The sequence below is a fragment of the Solanum dulcamara genome, chromosome 8, assembly GCF_947179165.1.
Source record: "Solanum dulcamara chromosome 8, daSolDulc1.2, whole genome shotgun sequence".
Lineage (NCBI taxonomy): Eukaryota > Viridiplantae > Streptophyta > Magnoliopsida > Solanales > Solanaceae > Solanum > Solanum dulcamara.
In genome coordinates, this window is record NC_077244.1 from 40526120 (window position 1) to 40540991 (window position 14872).

The 14872-nt window shown below is 38.0% G+C and overlaps 2 protein-coding genes across 2 annotated transcripts; one reads left to right on the forward strand and one right to left on the reverse strand.

Moving 5' to 3' along the window:
• Positions 1-274: 274 nt before the first annotated feature.
• Positions 275-3309, forward strand: LOC129901667 (probably inactive leucine-rich repeat receptor-like protein kinase IMK2). Its single transcript, XM_055976913.1, has 2 exons — positions 275-2443; positions 2519-3309. The coding sequence occupies exons 1-2, from the start codon at positions 511-513 to the stop codon at positions 3157-3159; spliced, it is 2574 nt and encodes an 857-aa protein (XP_055832888.1). The 5' UTR covers positions 275-510; the 3' UTR covers positions 3160-3309.
• Positions 3310-3693: 384 nt separating this feature from the next.
• On the reverse strand, positions 3694-14283 carry LOC129901668 (sorting nexin 2B-like). The gene is made up of 5 exons (XM_055976914.1): positions 13041-14283; positions 12463-12672; positions 12002-12262; positions 9681-9767; positions 3694-3943 (listed from the first exon to the last, which is right to left on the reverse strand). The coding sequence occupies exons 1-5, from the start codon at positions 14043-14045 to the stop codon at positions 3863-3865; spliced, it is 1644 nt and encodes a 547-aa protein (XP_055832889.1). The 5' UTR covers positions 14046-14283; the 3' UTR covers positions 3694-3862.
• Between the last annotated feature and the right edge of the window lie 589 nt (positions 14284-14872).

A 14872-nucleotide genomic window follows, 5' to 3' on the forward strand; every position in this document is an offset into this window, starting at 1 on the left:
TTATATATTTATCTGAGAAAAGACATTTTGATCCATTAAATAAATAACAATAAGGTATTTCTAAACCAAAGTATTAACGGCAAGTAGATTTTTGGACCAAACTATAAATTGATGACATTTTTGTTCATTTCAAATAGTTTATTGATATTTTTGACTTTTTTTCCTAAAATAAATAAAATAATGGGGAACCTTAAAAAGATAGCCGTTAGAGAGAAGGTTTAGTGGCTGGCGATATTAAAACAGCCACACTTCCCAAAGTAATTTTTATCAACACACCATAACATTTTTAGTTGTAGGAAAACTAGCCGTTATACCTTTTTATTATTACCTGTCTTGTGAATCTGACTACACCTGACACTCTTTCATGTCTCCCAATAAAACTCCTCACAGTTTTTGCTCTATGTGCTTCCACTTCACGTGGAACTTCAGCTCCTCATACTACAAAATCTTCTTCTTCTACTACTGTTTAGTTTCAAATTAGGGAGAGAAAAAAAAAGTATCTTTATTCAAATGGGAGATCAAGATCCAAGTTTTCCTAGTTTTGAACCATACCCTTTTCAAAGAGGAGCTGGGAGAGGCATAATTTCTTATACCCCATTGAGATTGAGGTGTTCAAAAAGGTTCTTTATATTTGCCCAGCTTTTCTTGTTACTAATTTCTGGAATTCAGCCAGCTTCAGGTCAAGATTGGGACGGGATAATTATCACTGCAGCAGATTTCCAAGCACTTCAAGCCTTTAAGCAAGAGTTGGTTGATCCAAAAGGGTTCTTGAAAAGCTGGAATGACAGTGGATTTGGAGCTTGTTCAGGTGGTTGGCTTGGTATTAAATGTGCTCAAGGACAAGTCATTGTAATCCAGCTTCCATGGAGAGGTCTAGGTGGAAGAATTACAGAAAGAATTGGACAGTTTCAATCTCTTAGAAAACTCAGCCTACATGATAATGTTATTGGTGGTTCAATTCCTTCTACTTTGGGACTCATACCCAATCTTAGAGGACTTCAACTCTTCAACAATAGGTTCTCTGGTTCTATTCCCGCTTCTCTTGGTTTATGCCCTCTTCTTCAAACACTTGATCTCAGCAATAACTCATTCTCTGGTACAATTCCAACTAGTCTTGTCAATCCAACTAAGCTTTATAGGCTTAATCTTAGCCACAATTCTTTGTCTGGTTCAATCCCCACAAGTCTCACACAATCTCCCTCACTCATATTTCTTCACCTCCAGTATAACAATCTTTCAGGCTCAATACCAGACACTTGGGATGGAAATGGGAAAAGACTCTTCCAAATCCAGTCTCTTACACTTGACCACAACAACTTCTCTGGAAGTATTCCTGATTCCTTAGGAAACTTGAATGAACTTGTTGAGCTTTCACTTGGTCATAATCATTTGACTGGAGTTATCCCAAGTCATATTGGGAGTCTCTCTAGGCTTACAACACTTGATTTGTCTTACAATGCCATTAATGGAAGCTTGCCTGATACCTTCTTCAATCTATCCTCACTAGTCGTCTTGAACTTGGAAAGGAACCAACTTGACAACCAAATCCCAGCAGGCATAATAAACAAATTGCAAAAACTCTCAATTCTCAACTTGAGGAGTAACCACTTTAGTGGTGATATTCCAGTCACTATAGGGAACATCTCTGCTCTTAGACAACTAGATTTAGCTCATAACAATTTAAGTGGAGAAATTCCAGCTTCTTTAGATAATTTACCAAATCTTAGTGCTTTAAATGTCTCCTATAATAATCTCTCTGGTCCTGTTCCGACTCATCTCGCTCGGAAATTCAACTCGAGTGTCTTTGTGGGTAATCTTCAGCTATGTGGTTACAGTGCATCAACCCCATGTCCAATCTCTCCAGTTAGCCCATCCCCCGAAACACCAAAAAAACGAGGTCGTAAACTAAGTACTAAGGACATCATTCTCATAGCAGGAGGGGCACTTCTCATAATCTTGTTTCTGCTATGTTGCATTCTCCTATGCTGCTTGATCAGGAAAAGATCTGCGGCTAAAGCAGGGAAGGATGGCCAAGCCACCAGCAGGGCGGTCACAGCAGCTAGAGGTGAAAAGGGTGTTCCACCAACTGCTGGAGAAGTTGAAGCAGCAGGAGGAGATACAGGAGGAAAGCTTGTCCATTTTGATGGACCTATTGTGTTCACAGCAGATGATCTTCTTTGTGCAACCGCCGAAATAATGGGAAAGAGCACTTATGGTACGGTGTACAAGGCCACGTTAGAGGATGGTGATCAAGTTGCTGTGAAAAGATTGAGAGAGAAGATCACAAGAGGTCAAAAGGAATTCGAGAATGAAGTCAATATTCTTGGCAAGATCAGGCATCCAAATCTTCTGGCCCTTAGAGCATATTACATGGGTCCCAAAGGAGAGAAACTTCTTGTTTTTGACTACATGCCTAAGGGAAGTCTGGCAACTTTTCTTCATGGTAAGCACAAATCAGCTCTTCCATTTTACTTTTGATTCGTCAAAATTCAGATTATAAATCTACTGTTCTTTGCAGCTCGCGGTCCTGATACACCGATTGATTGGGCAACAAGGATGAGAATAGCAAAGGGTACAGCAAGGGGATTGCTCTTCCTTCATACAAATGCCAACATCATTCACGGGAATCTTACATCCAGCAATGTTTTACTTGATGACAACACAAATGCAAAGATAGCAGATTATGGTCTTTCGCGCCTTATGACTGCTGCTGCAAATGCAAATGTGATTGCAACTGCTGGAGCACTGGGCTATCGGGCACCTGAACTTTCAAAACTCAAAAAGGCAAACACAAAGACAGATGTATACGGCCTTGGTGTTATTATACTGGAACTTCTAACTGGGAAGTCGCCAGGAGAAGCAATGAATGGTGTGGATTTGCCTCAATGGGTTGCATCAATTGTAAAAGAGGAGTGGACTAATGAGGTATTTGATTTAGAACTAATGCGGGATGCATCCGTTATCGGTGATGAATTATTGAATACCCTGAAATTGGCTTTGCACTGTGTTGATCCGTCACCATCAGCTAGACCAGAAGTTCAGCAAGTTCTCCAGCAACTAGAAGAAATTAGACCTGAAACCGCTACCACTTCTGGGGATGACGGTGCTGCAGCTCCCTCAGCTAGCGATGACAAGATATTAGATTTCTCATCTAAGTAATTTTTAGGCAGGTGTTCTAGGAGTTAGGTGCCACGATTCTTTCATTCTTGAATTAGGTTGGTCAAGAGAGTGATTTTGTTCTTCTACTGTTTGTAGATACCCAAGTATGCGCTATTTTGAGCAGCAATGGAATCTTCCTAATTTCCATAATTTTTGGTCCTAGAGAACGTTCAGTTTTAGCAGTTCAAACAAGAGACATTCTTTTCTTCATATCATGAAAATACACTAAAAACTGCACAAGTAAAGATGTATACACTAGGGACAATCCAACATAAACCTTACTCGCTCAAGTCAGACACAAGAGACAGTTAGCCATCAGCCAAATATTATTTAAGAACAGGCATGCATACAAAGTGTTGCAGCATGATCCTTGGGAGGAAAGATAACCCCATCAATTTATGGTAGAAGCTTGTTTCAGTCTTCAGAGGTTCTTTCTATTCCTAGTGTCGGGCTTGAGGCCTTGACAATGTGAATTTAGCTGGAACAACAAAATAAATGAGGATCTGGGGCAGTTTTGTTAAATGAAAATCCCCATAAGTAATCAATTAGAACTCTGCGAGGAAAAAATGTTGGATCAAACATCTACGCCTAAGATATGAACATGTCTCTAAGCTAGTATACAAATAAAGTACAACATAAAGGAAGGGGAATAGATAAACTAAAAAAAGGCAGAATCTAAAAAGCCATTATATACAGCAACTCCTCAGCTTCCATGTTTTGCGTATCCACTTGTTTCCTCTGCAACCGTCTCCCAAACATTTGCCATCTTTTCTGCATATCCTGCCTGGTAAAACCGAACATGTTATAGAAGGAAAAAGTAAAAGTGCTAACTCTTGCTGGAAAGGAAGATCATTAGTAACATTTCAACTGAAAACAGCAACAGCAGAACGATTGATCCAGTTCACAGGTGGCATACCTTATCTAAGAAAGGTTTAAAGGTGTCTTTAAGTTTCATCTATGCCCAACCCTAGATTTAACCTTGTCAAGAGAAAGTTCAAGCAGTTTGCTCATAGTGGTTTCTCTGTCCCAGAATTGAATGTATCACAACAATCCGAAGCTAATCATTCTAATACAACAACATACCCAGTGAAATTCCACTAAGTGAGGTTTGGAGAGAGGGTAGAGTGTATCAAACCCAAGTAAATGAAGAAGAAGAAATAATGAAGAAAGCATAGCTGTTAATAAGAAGGCAATGTAAAGTCTACAAGAAAGAAACATGATCGTAACACAATACACAACATAAGGCAAGACACTTCACTCCTACTAACCTTCTATCCTAATACGCGTCATCCACTACTTACTATCTAGAGTCATATCCTCAATAATATGAAACTGCGTCAAATTCTGTCAAATCACCTCTCCCCAATATTTCTTCAGCCTATACCCCTTACAACCAGCCTCTCGCACCTCCGACTCCAGAGGCAAGCCTCCATTTCATCCATGTTGTCCCAATGCGATGTGTGACATCACTGTCGATGTTCCCACTACCCTGGACTACGGACCCAAGATACTTGAAATTTTTTCTATTGGGAATAGGTTGCGTGTCAAGCCTCACTTCCACGTCCGCTTCATCTAACACAACACCGAATTTGCACTCCAAATACTTTGTTTTGAACCTGCTCAACACGAACCTTTTGGACTCCAAACCTCCAACCTAGCATTAATATTGTCTCGTGTCTCATCAATCAATACTATGTTGTCTGCAAATAATATACACCAAGGAACCTCCTCTTGAAAAGACTGTGTTAACTTATCCATCACCAAGGCAAATAAGAAAGGGCTAAAGAACTGGTCCCTGATGTAGCCCCATCTCAGCTGAAAAGTGCTCTGAGTCTCCTCCCACCGTTCTAACCCGAGTCCTAGCTCCATCATACATGTCTTTATCATCCTAATATACACCATCGCAACACCTTTTAGCCTCCAAACACTTTCAAAGAACATCTCTCGGGACTTTTTCATAAGCTTTTTCAAGGTCAATGAACATCATATGAAGGTCCCTCTTCCTTTCCCTATACTTCCCCATCAGTCTCTACATAAGGTGGATGGCTTCAATACATAAATATAAATTGATTCTCAGAAATGGACACCCCTTTCCTCACCCTAATCTCCACCCCTCTCTCCCAAACCTTCATAGTGTGGCTTAGCAATTTGATACTCTTGTAATTATTACAATTTTGGATATCACCCTTGTTCTTGTACAATGGAACCATTGTACTACACCTCCATTCATCAGGCATTCTTGTTGTCTTAAGAATAGCATCAAACAACCTAGTCAACCACTCCACTCCTACCTTATCTGTGCTCTTCCAAAATTATACCGAAATCTCATCAGGTACGGTCGCTCTTCCCCTTTTCATCCTGCTAATAGCACGTCTAACCTCCAACACACCTATAATACTCAAAGTCCCGAAGTCTATCAGAGTGCGCCAATTCACCCACCACATTGTCGCTGTCCCCTTCTTTGTTTAAGAGTTTGTGGAAGTATGTTTGCCATCTTTGCTTAATACAGGTCTCTTCCACCAACACCTTGTCTTCCTCATTCTTGATGCACTTCACTTAATCCAAATTGCGAGCCTTTTTCTCTCTCGCTTTTGCGAGCCTATACAATTTCTTATCCCCACCTTTGTCCCATATCTCGATATACAAGCATTCAAAAGTTGTCGTCTTAGCAGTCGTGACCGCTACCTTAGCTTTTATCTTCGTCTTCTTATAGACTTCCTTAAGCATCCCTTCTCTTCCTTGTCCGCGCACTCCACTAACTTTTTATATGCAACCTTCTTTGCTTCCACTTTGCCTTGGACTTCTCCATTCCACCATAAATCTCCTTAATGACCCCCAAAGTTACCCCTCGATATCTCTAGCACCTCAGTAGCTACTTCCCTAATGCAATTAGTTGTCATATCCTACATATTGCTCACATCCCTGCTACTACTCCAAGCCCCCATACCAATAAACTTCTCCATCTCTAGAGAAAGGTTAAGGGTCAAGCCTTCCCACTTAATCCTTGATCGGTCATATAAGGTCTTTTTTCGCCTATCCCTTTTAATCTCCCCTTTTAATCTCCAAGTCCATAACCAAAAGCTTGTGTTGGGTAGTAAGATTTTCACTCGGAATGACCTTGCAATCCTTACAATGGTCTCTATTACCCTTCCTAAGGAGTAAGTAATCTATCTGAATCTTAGCTCCCGTGGTACGAAAGGTAACCAAGTAGTTCTCCCTCTTCGAAAAGCACGAGTTAGCAACTACCAACTCAAAAGTTTTAGCAAAATCCAAAAGCGAAGCTCCACCTCCATCTCTCCCCAAGACCAAAGCGTCCATGAACATCACTTAAGTCACTAGAGGTTGCCCCGATATGGCCATTAAAATTTCCACCAATGAAAATCTTCTCGGAGTTCAGTATACCTCTCACTACCTTGTCCAAATCCTCCCAAAAGAGCTTTTTGACCTCCTCGTCCAGGCCCACTTAGGGCCCATTATTTGAAAGTTTGACAGGTCCAATCCTGAACCATATATTTTTCACAATATCAAAAATTCATATGCACAAATATCAAATAAATCAAATTATCAAATCAATAATGTTGCACAATAAACTTTTCAACCATTGCACAACATTGACAAAGATGACAAATCAAGTTTCTGAAATTAAATTCAATTATTCTTTTTTCTTTTTTGGGCACGGAATAATGAGCATCATAGAATTAGTTTTTTATCACAATTTTATCTCTTGTTGAAGAATTATTAAGCTACCAAAAAAAGTATGAATCCAAATTTAAAGGATTACTTACACATTCAAAGTCCTAAAGTCGTGAATACATATGTCCCAATGCTAGAAGGAAAGGACAAATTATTTCTTGTGTGGTGAACCTTATATAGTTGATTTTGGGTTCAAATATTAGGATACTAAATATTAGGAGTATTTTAGAATAGTAATTAAATGATAAAATATTGAAGAAAAATGGTGAAAAGACGATTTAAACATACCAAAATAATGACGTTGAATATCTGAAAAAGGGAGTTGGGACTTTGGACAATTTCTTTTGCTTCTACTTTTCATTTTAGTTTGTTCTTTGATATTTACAATAGTAAATTATCATGTATTCTTGATAGATAATTATTAATTGAGAATTATTATTTTTTGTGATTTTTGTATGATCTTGAAGTTTACAATAATTTTATTATCATAATTTTTTAATAGAAAATTAATAATTGAGAAGTTTTTCGTGAAAAACAGGTTGAGATATAAGTTTTTCTTACCAATTAAAATTTTGATAGTATCTATGATCAAAGAGAGAAATTTGCTTGTGATTTGAAGTTTCTAAAATTTAATCATTCTAATACAGATTGGTCAAACAGGAAAGCCACTACAACAAAACAAGCAAGAAGGATAGAGGAAGGTAATAAATTTGTTTGAGTTGAGTTGATAATGAATGTTAGCCTTCAGTTGAGCATAACACCGATTACCATGTAATCATTATTATAAGCATTTCTTTTCAAGTTTTCCACAAAGATGTGAAAAACAATTGATACCAATATGTATACCCTCTCACATTTAATGTGGGACCAGATTTAAGGGTCTTAGTTCTGTTATAGAATCCTGTGCTACAGAATGAATCTAATCACCATCCAGGTTAACAATATGGCTTCACGAAGTGAAGTACTTCAAGTAGTTCAATGAGGCTGGCTGGAGAAATTAAAACAGCGGATCAACCTCCTCAATGCCTTAACTTACTGAAAACCAGAATAAACATCAGAAGCAACTCCATTGATTGGCAGTAGGGTCCCGAATTTCTAAAATGAACACAATTGCTACATGCATAGGATGTTTCCAAGTTATTCACATGCTTGTATTCCAAATCATATAGTGGATTAGAACTCACAATGATGCACCCTAAAAACTAACTGATAGTTACTATCATATCCAGAAGAGAGTAATTAGAAATGGCTAAAAGAGAGCAGAAGAATAGAGATTGAAAGTATACTGTCGACTTCCTTAAAGATGATCATTCGACCTGAAGGAAACACAATGCAGAACAGCATTGCATCAACATTTCACATAATTTCAAATACAAAATTCCTGATATTATCACAACATTCTGGGTCTCTAGTTCCTGTGTTCATAGCTTCTGAAACTCACAGAAACAGACCCAAGATCCTACATTAGCACTTGATCAATTATCAATGTTCCACTTCCAGCCATATAAACCAAATGACCGGCACCATTTCAAGCAATTATCAGTCTCAACAGTTCATAATTTGTAACAACTCAGTTCATAAGTATTTAAGCCTTTTACTCTTCTTGGGACAAGAATACAGTGCAAATCCCACAGAAAACACTTAAAATCGTGATGTGCCACTCAATCCTTGTGTTGGGCATAGCATGAAGCTCATCACCTATTCTCCATTAGTTATGCAACACTAAAACTCGAGCTTAGCTATTTAATATTCCTCACCAATGTTCAGTCTGTGCAATGAGAAATGGGAAACAGCCTTCTATCAGTGTACCTTGTCTCAAACCATGTACTGACTTCCCCGTTGAGACACGATAATAGAGGAAAAGAAACAAGAGGCACCCAAACAATTCATTCCACAAGGCAATAAAGAAATTACTGAAGATTACAACATGTTCCCATACCCCTCCTCTATATACGTAGCAATCTCCTTTATCAGCTCTTTCTCAGCTTCCCCTCATCATTTACCCTTCCAACACAACTTTTCTATGTTCAGCTAGAAAATTAACATACTCAATTTGGATATAGCAATGAAATGTGGAGGAGTGGGAAAAAGAAAAGCAGCCCTCCCCGAGTACGCATGCTGTGACAGAGGTTAGGGAGGATGCAATTATTTTGTCGTAGTCCTTTCTAAAGTATTTGAACTTCTCCCAAGAGATTTAGTTGTTCACGAAATGCCTAAAAGAATAAGAGCCAGATCTAAGAAAACTAGAAAAGCAATAGTGAAGACCCAAAACTGGCTTTGTGACAGGAAAAACATAGCTATTAGTGACTATTCTGGCAGTATGGTGATATATTCTGATATCCTCCGCAACGTAATTATTTTCCAATTACTCGTCTCTATAGTGGAAAATGTTTCCCTCCTCATCCTTTTTCCTTTATTTTTCCTTTTCTGGCTTAGACATTCAGATGAGATGAAATCTTCCATCTTCCGCTCTAATAATAATTTCTCTAAGGAAATGCAAAAGACGAGCTGATATCTTGCATATTTACTTGTCTTGCACTTGCTAAAACACTTACATTTTTTGGAAAGTTGGTGGAGAACGGACATTACCCTGGCTATATTAGACGGTTAAAAACAGATATAACTAGATGTGTGCTTAACATCAGAAGGTCTATAGTTTTAGTTGGACATATTGGAAAAAATCAATTGCCCCTTATAAGCATTATAGAAGGGGAAAAATAAAGTATGTTCCTCAGAACAATCTAAATCAATGATTTCCGAGCAGGCATTTGATGCAACAACACTAGAAGACAAAGATACTTATTTTATCGGTCCAGAAACAAAGATACCTGATTGACAATAAATCCTCTCAACATTCCCAAGAAGTCATCATGTCTTTCCTTCTCAAATCTCTCAATCTCATTCTTGTTGTTTTCCTGCAAGATTCACCATCAACAGCTATAATGTTAATCTCATTGAAAACGTTTTAGTATTAAAGAAAATAGAAGAGAAGATAAATAAAAATATCCTCTATAGAGCAATTATATACTTTCCCAGATCAGAGCCCAATTTAAAAATAATAAAGAAGTATCGCCTTCCTACATAAACCATTATGCCAAATCAAACAAGCTGAACTGGTAATACATGCATCGTCACTCTTATGAATGAAGTGGGAGCCTGGTTGGAGGGGTTTTACATATAATAACTTCTGCACTTAAAATTGTTAAAAGAAAACTAATGAAAAATCATTTAACGAGCACCCGATTTAGAAAACCTAGTACTTCTTGAAAAGAACATGGACACCAAAGACTAAACATCAGTGATAGTGTTGAAAAAACACAAAATCATAACAAGCTTCTCCCTTTTAATCAGAAAAAAAGACTCGAAGAAGCCACATTCAAATATGACTTATCAAACTTCCTGTGAACATTGACAATAAAATATTTGTTTTATTGTAGCATGATTGGTGATATTAAGAGTCCCACCTTGGTTGAGGAAATAGGTTGTTGTCTCTTTTGGACAATCCCCACCTCCTCACCTCATGAGCTAGCTTTTTGGGATGAGTAAGGCCTCAGGTCAACTTTCTTAACATGGTATCAAAGCCAAACCCATCCTTATTCTTGATTTACCCAATGTTAGGCCTTCGTTATATTATTCACGCATCAGATGTCCAGTCGTAAGAGTGCCGAAAGGTGCTAATTGTCCCACACTGATTGAGGGGATGGGTTAAGTTAGGCTCAAAATCCATTTTCTTAACAGAGGACATGTTGAATAGCAACTCTGTTGCTTCGGCTTACCTACATCACCTAGACTATACATAATTGGCAACACCTGATTAATAAGCTAGAGATATTGTTCCAACAATAAGATTCGTAAGCTTTAAACGAATCTGCCATATAAACCTTCTGAGGAGTAGGTCTGTCCGATCCTAAACTTAAAACACTCATAAAGCTATTGTCATGACTCACCAGAGTCATAGAAACCTCACCTTATGTTTCACTAATCCAATACGGGTAAAGGAATAGAGCTTTAACAGTCTATAATAGAATAAGGCATGAACAAGATCCACTGATATGAAATCCTAGGTTGCCGACTTTAGTTCTGCTTATGGCGCTCAGCGTCATAAGTGAGAGATGATGTGAACAAGAATATCGTGAACTCGATAGCTAAGGTCTATTTTCATCCCAGCCTTGTCTGAAAAAGATATCGTGAAAGCCAAAAATTGCAGTTAGGAGGCCAGTGCAAATCAGTCAACCTGGTGAAGCATTTTCATTGACTTTCCATTGCAATCTATGTATCACTTTTTTGCCCCAAATTACTGAATGATCTCTTATGCTGGTTCTCTTTATATAAATAACCGTGGTATCCGAGTCAGCTTGCACGCACCTCAACTAATTCACCAAAATACTGGTTACCTACCCTAGCACAAGTATCAGTTAACTGTCTAGCAAGACTTGGACAGATAGGAAGAACCACCTAGTGCTTATTTGCCTTTGCTGGGATTTGAATTTGAGTCTTCATGGTTCTCAACCTACTTCAATGACCACTAGAGCACACCCTGGGATGCAAGCTAATGCTTTTCCTTGTCAACATGTCAATACTTGGGCATACGTGTAAATAGCCCAATTGTTGTTAGTTAAAACTTGAACTTGGAACGGAGTATAATTAGACCAATTGTTGTTAATTAAGCCTGAACTTGGGATAAGTATAATTAGTCCAATTGTTGTTAATTAAGCTTGAACTTGGAACTAAGTAAATTAGTCCAATTGCTGTTAATTAACCAGCACTCACAAGAATTTAACCAAAACATATACCTGTCATATTCAGCATTAACAGCAAGATTTTCAATCACTTTGAAAACAACAAAGAGGATTCACCATTTGAAAAGAGACAATGATGCTGATGATATGGTGATGAATGATATGGGTTGCTCACTAAGTACCTCCGTCCCAATTTATGTGGTACCTTTCCGATATCGAGAATCAAACAAGTCAATCTTTGACCGTAAACTTTTCATATATCTTTTAAATATTTTGAATTGTCAATTATTATGACTTATAGTACTTTTTATATAGTTTACAAATATATAAATTTCATGTCAAAAAATTTGAAGATTCCATGACAGATAGCTTATTTAGTTTCATAACTAACTATTAACATGTGATGTTACCTTGATCCGCTCATACTCCCTCACAGCAGAACTTTTGGCATCTTCAGTAACTCTATGAGTTTCTCTGAGCTCTTCTATTTTGCGAATTCTGGACCTGTCCCCACCAAATATTTTAGATGAAGCAGCATCAAGTTTTTCGATCCTCGACTTTAGTGATGACAGTTCAGACAACAATGTCTGTACAGTCAAAAGAGCACTTGACCTATCGGAAAATGCATTGTTCACAGCTAACATCACTCCAAGGTATTCATGGAGCTTATCCTGCAAAATATCGACACTTGAATGGATAATATGCAAATGTAAAAGACTACCAGTGCAAAAACTTTCTAAATTAGTAAACCACAATTTGTTAGGATGTCTCCAAACAGGATAGTGTCTGATGTATGCCAGGTACACCTTTGTCAGATCAAGTATATTGGGTGCATCTCTATAAATCAGTTTTCATGCTAGTAGGAACTTACCAAATGTTTGACAGTTTGTGCATTTAATTCCCTATATAGTCTGCTTGCCTTAACAGAAGCTGTTGCCACATTCTTCATATCTGCAGCCCTTGTTCTTTGTGAATCATAAACTGCTCGCTCCGTCTCAAACTTTGTTAACTTGACAAAAGCTAGGCCCATTTGGCCCATGGTTTCTCCAATATCCTGCTGAGCTTTTACAAGTGCTTCGGCCTGAAGAATTATAGGAATAACTGCTCAGTGCCAGTAATGGTCAAATAACTTTCCCAGCATAAGACTACTGAGAAAGCTCAAATGAAGATATTCATGCTCAGTCTAGGAAACTACTGCATACAGCACAGACACTACTTCCATGATGAGTCTAAAAATTATGTGTAACACTAAAGTAACTAAACCCACCAAGTGCATTTGCATTAAATTTGTTTAGAGGACCAGCAATAATGTGCATATTGAACAAGAATATAAGAACATTATTATACTGCAATAATAATCAATCGGATGTGAAAATGCCAACTATTTACCGAACCACATTCTAAAGAAGAACAAGAACACACAGAAAATGTTTTCCGACAGATATTAACCTGCTGAGACACATTGCTGAGCTGCTGCTCAAAATCCTGCAACTTCTGTTTCTTTTCCAATAACTCCTTGTCCTCCTCCACTACAGGTGGCTTCACACCACCCCAATCATTAGCCACAGATTGTTTTAACTCCCTAAAGATTCTCAACAGGTCCCTACCCCCCTTGGCAGGCTGAGCCACCTCATTGGCATCCACCATTCCCACTGCTGACTCACCAAAGATCTGTTTGGGTAACTGCACTGCCCCATCCAACATCCTGGAGGCCACATCTGTGGTCCTCACCAGCGGCAGCTTCCCATGGGCCTCTAAAAACATTCTTAGCTCCTCACTTCTCCTTATCACAGGATGCACAGCTAATCTCCTCAGGTACTTCTCCAGGGCTGCTCTCCTCTGTTCCAGAAATTCCTGTTTCTGCATCACCTGACTCTCAACTACACTCTTGTCCGGCCTTAAGGGAATGATAAAACCTCTATACGACTCGGCTAATCGATCGGACAAAGTCACCACATCTCTAAATCTCCTCCGAACGCTAAATTCAGTTCCATCAAACTCTGAGAAATTGGTCCTGGTAGTGATTAGGTATGTAACATAAGCCGTGCCCCCTGGAACGAGAGAATTGGAGAGCTCTTGCTCTTTCTGTGGATCGGAAACGGTGATAGTCAAAAACTCGGAGGAGAATGAGGAGGAAGATGGAGGTGAGGAAGGAGAAGCGATAGAGTGATCATGGGCGCCGTTGAGTTGAGGATAGGAGTGATCAGCATCAAAGGATCTGAAAATGGCGTCAGCGTAAGAAGGAGGTTCGAGGATGGAATTAAAGGAAGAATTATGGGTTTGACTTTGGTCAGTAGGGATTTCAGCGAAAGGAAGAGACGAGGAGGAAAGTGGATCGGAGAAAGGATGAGCAGCGCTGTTGGGGGAATCGTCGTCGAGTACAAGAGATTCCATCTCCTCTTTGGATGCATAAAGGTGGGACTCTTCGTAAGTCTGATTCTCATATCCCATCATCTTTACTGCTATATGTCCGTCAGTAGTGGAATTGAAGGGAAACGAATAGCAGAGAGTGAACTTCGCCGGCAACAAGGAAGAGCGGTTACGGCAAAGGAGATCTAATTAAGTTGGATCCTTCGACGTCGACGGAGACTGAACGATGGCACGTGAATAGCATGTGTCGATAACTCATACCAGTTGTACTACATTTTAGCCACATCTCCAGTGGGATTAGTTTTGGATTTGGCTTCGCTTCATCTTTTTGACTAATAATTATTTGGATTATGTTGAATTAACTCTAATATCAGCCCAAAAAAAAAAAACAGAAGAAAATTACAACTCTAATCACCTACTTACCCCGTTGTACAAGACTGGTCATCATGAGGCATAACTTTATCTACGTACATTTTTTTTCATTGTCAAATTTTTCATAAGCAGCATCAGTAAATATAATTCATAAATTAATTTAATCTATATTTATCTATTTATTTATATTATATTAAAAATATAAAGGTCCTTAGAAATTTTAATTGAATTTTTTATCTTTTACTAAAGAAATTTATAATAAATAAAACTGTTATTTGATATTTTTTAAAATAATTATGATTTAATTATTTTTATAATTTATGGAAAAGGAAACAGCTGTAATTTACATATTAATGATCAAATTTCAAACTGTTGTGCATTGTTCAACGTGTGCTTCAAATGTCTTTTAATTTGATAAATTGTATAAGAGTTGAGAAGTTTAGGTAGTTTTCAAAAATAAATTGTGTAATTTTTATGTTTATGAGAAAAAAATATAATTCAAAATATTCAAATTACATGTACAATTAAAATTTTAGTTT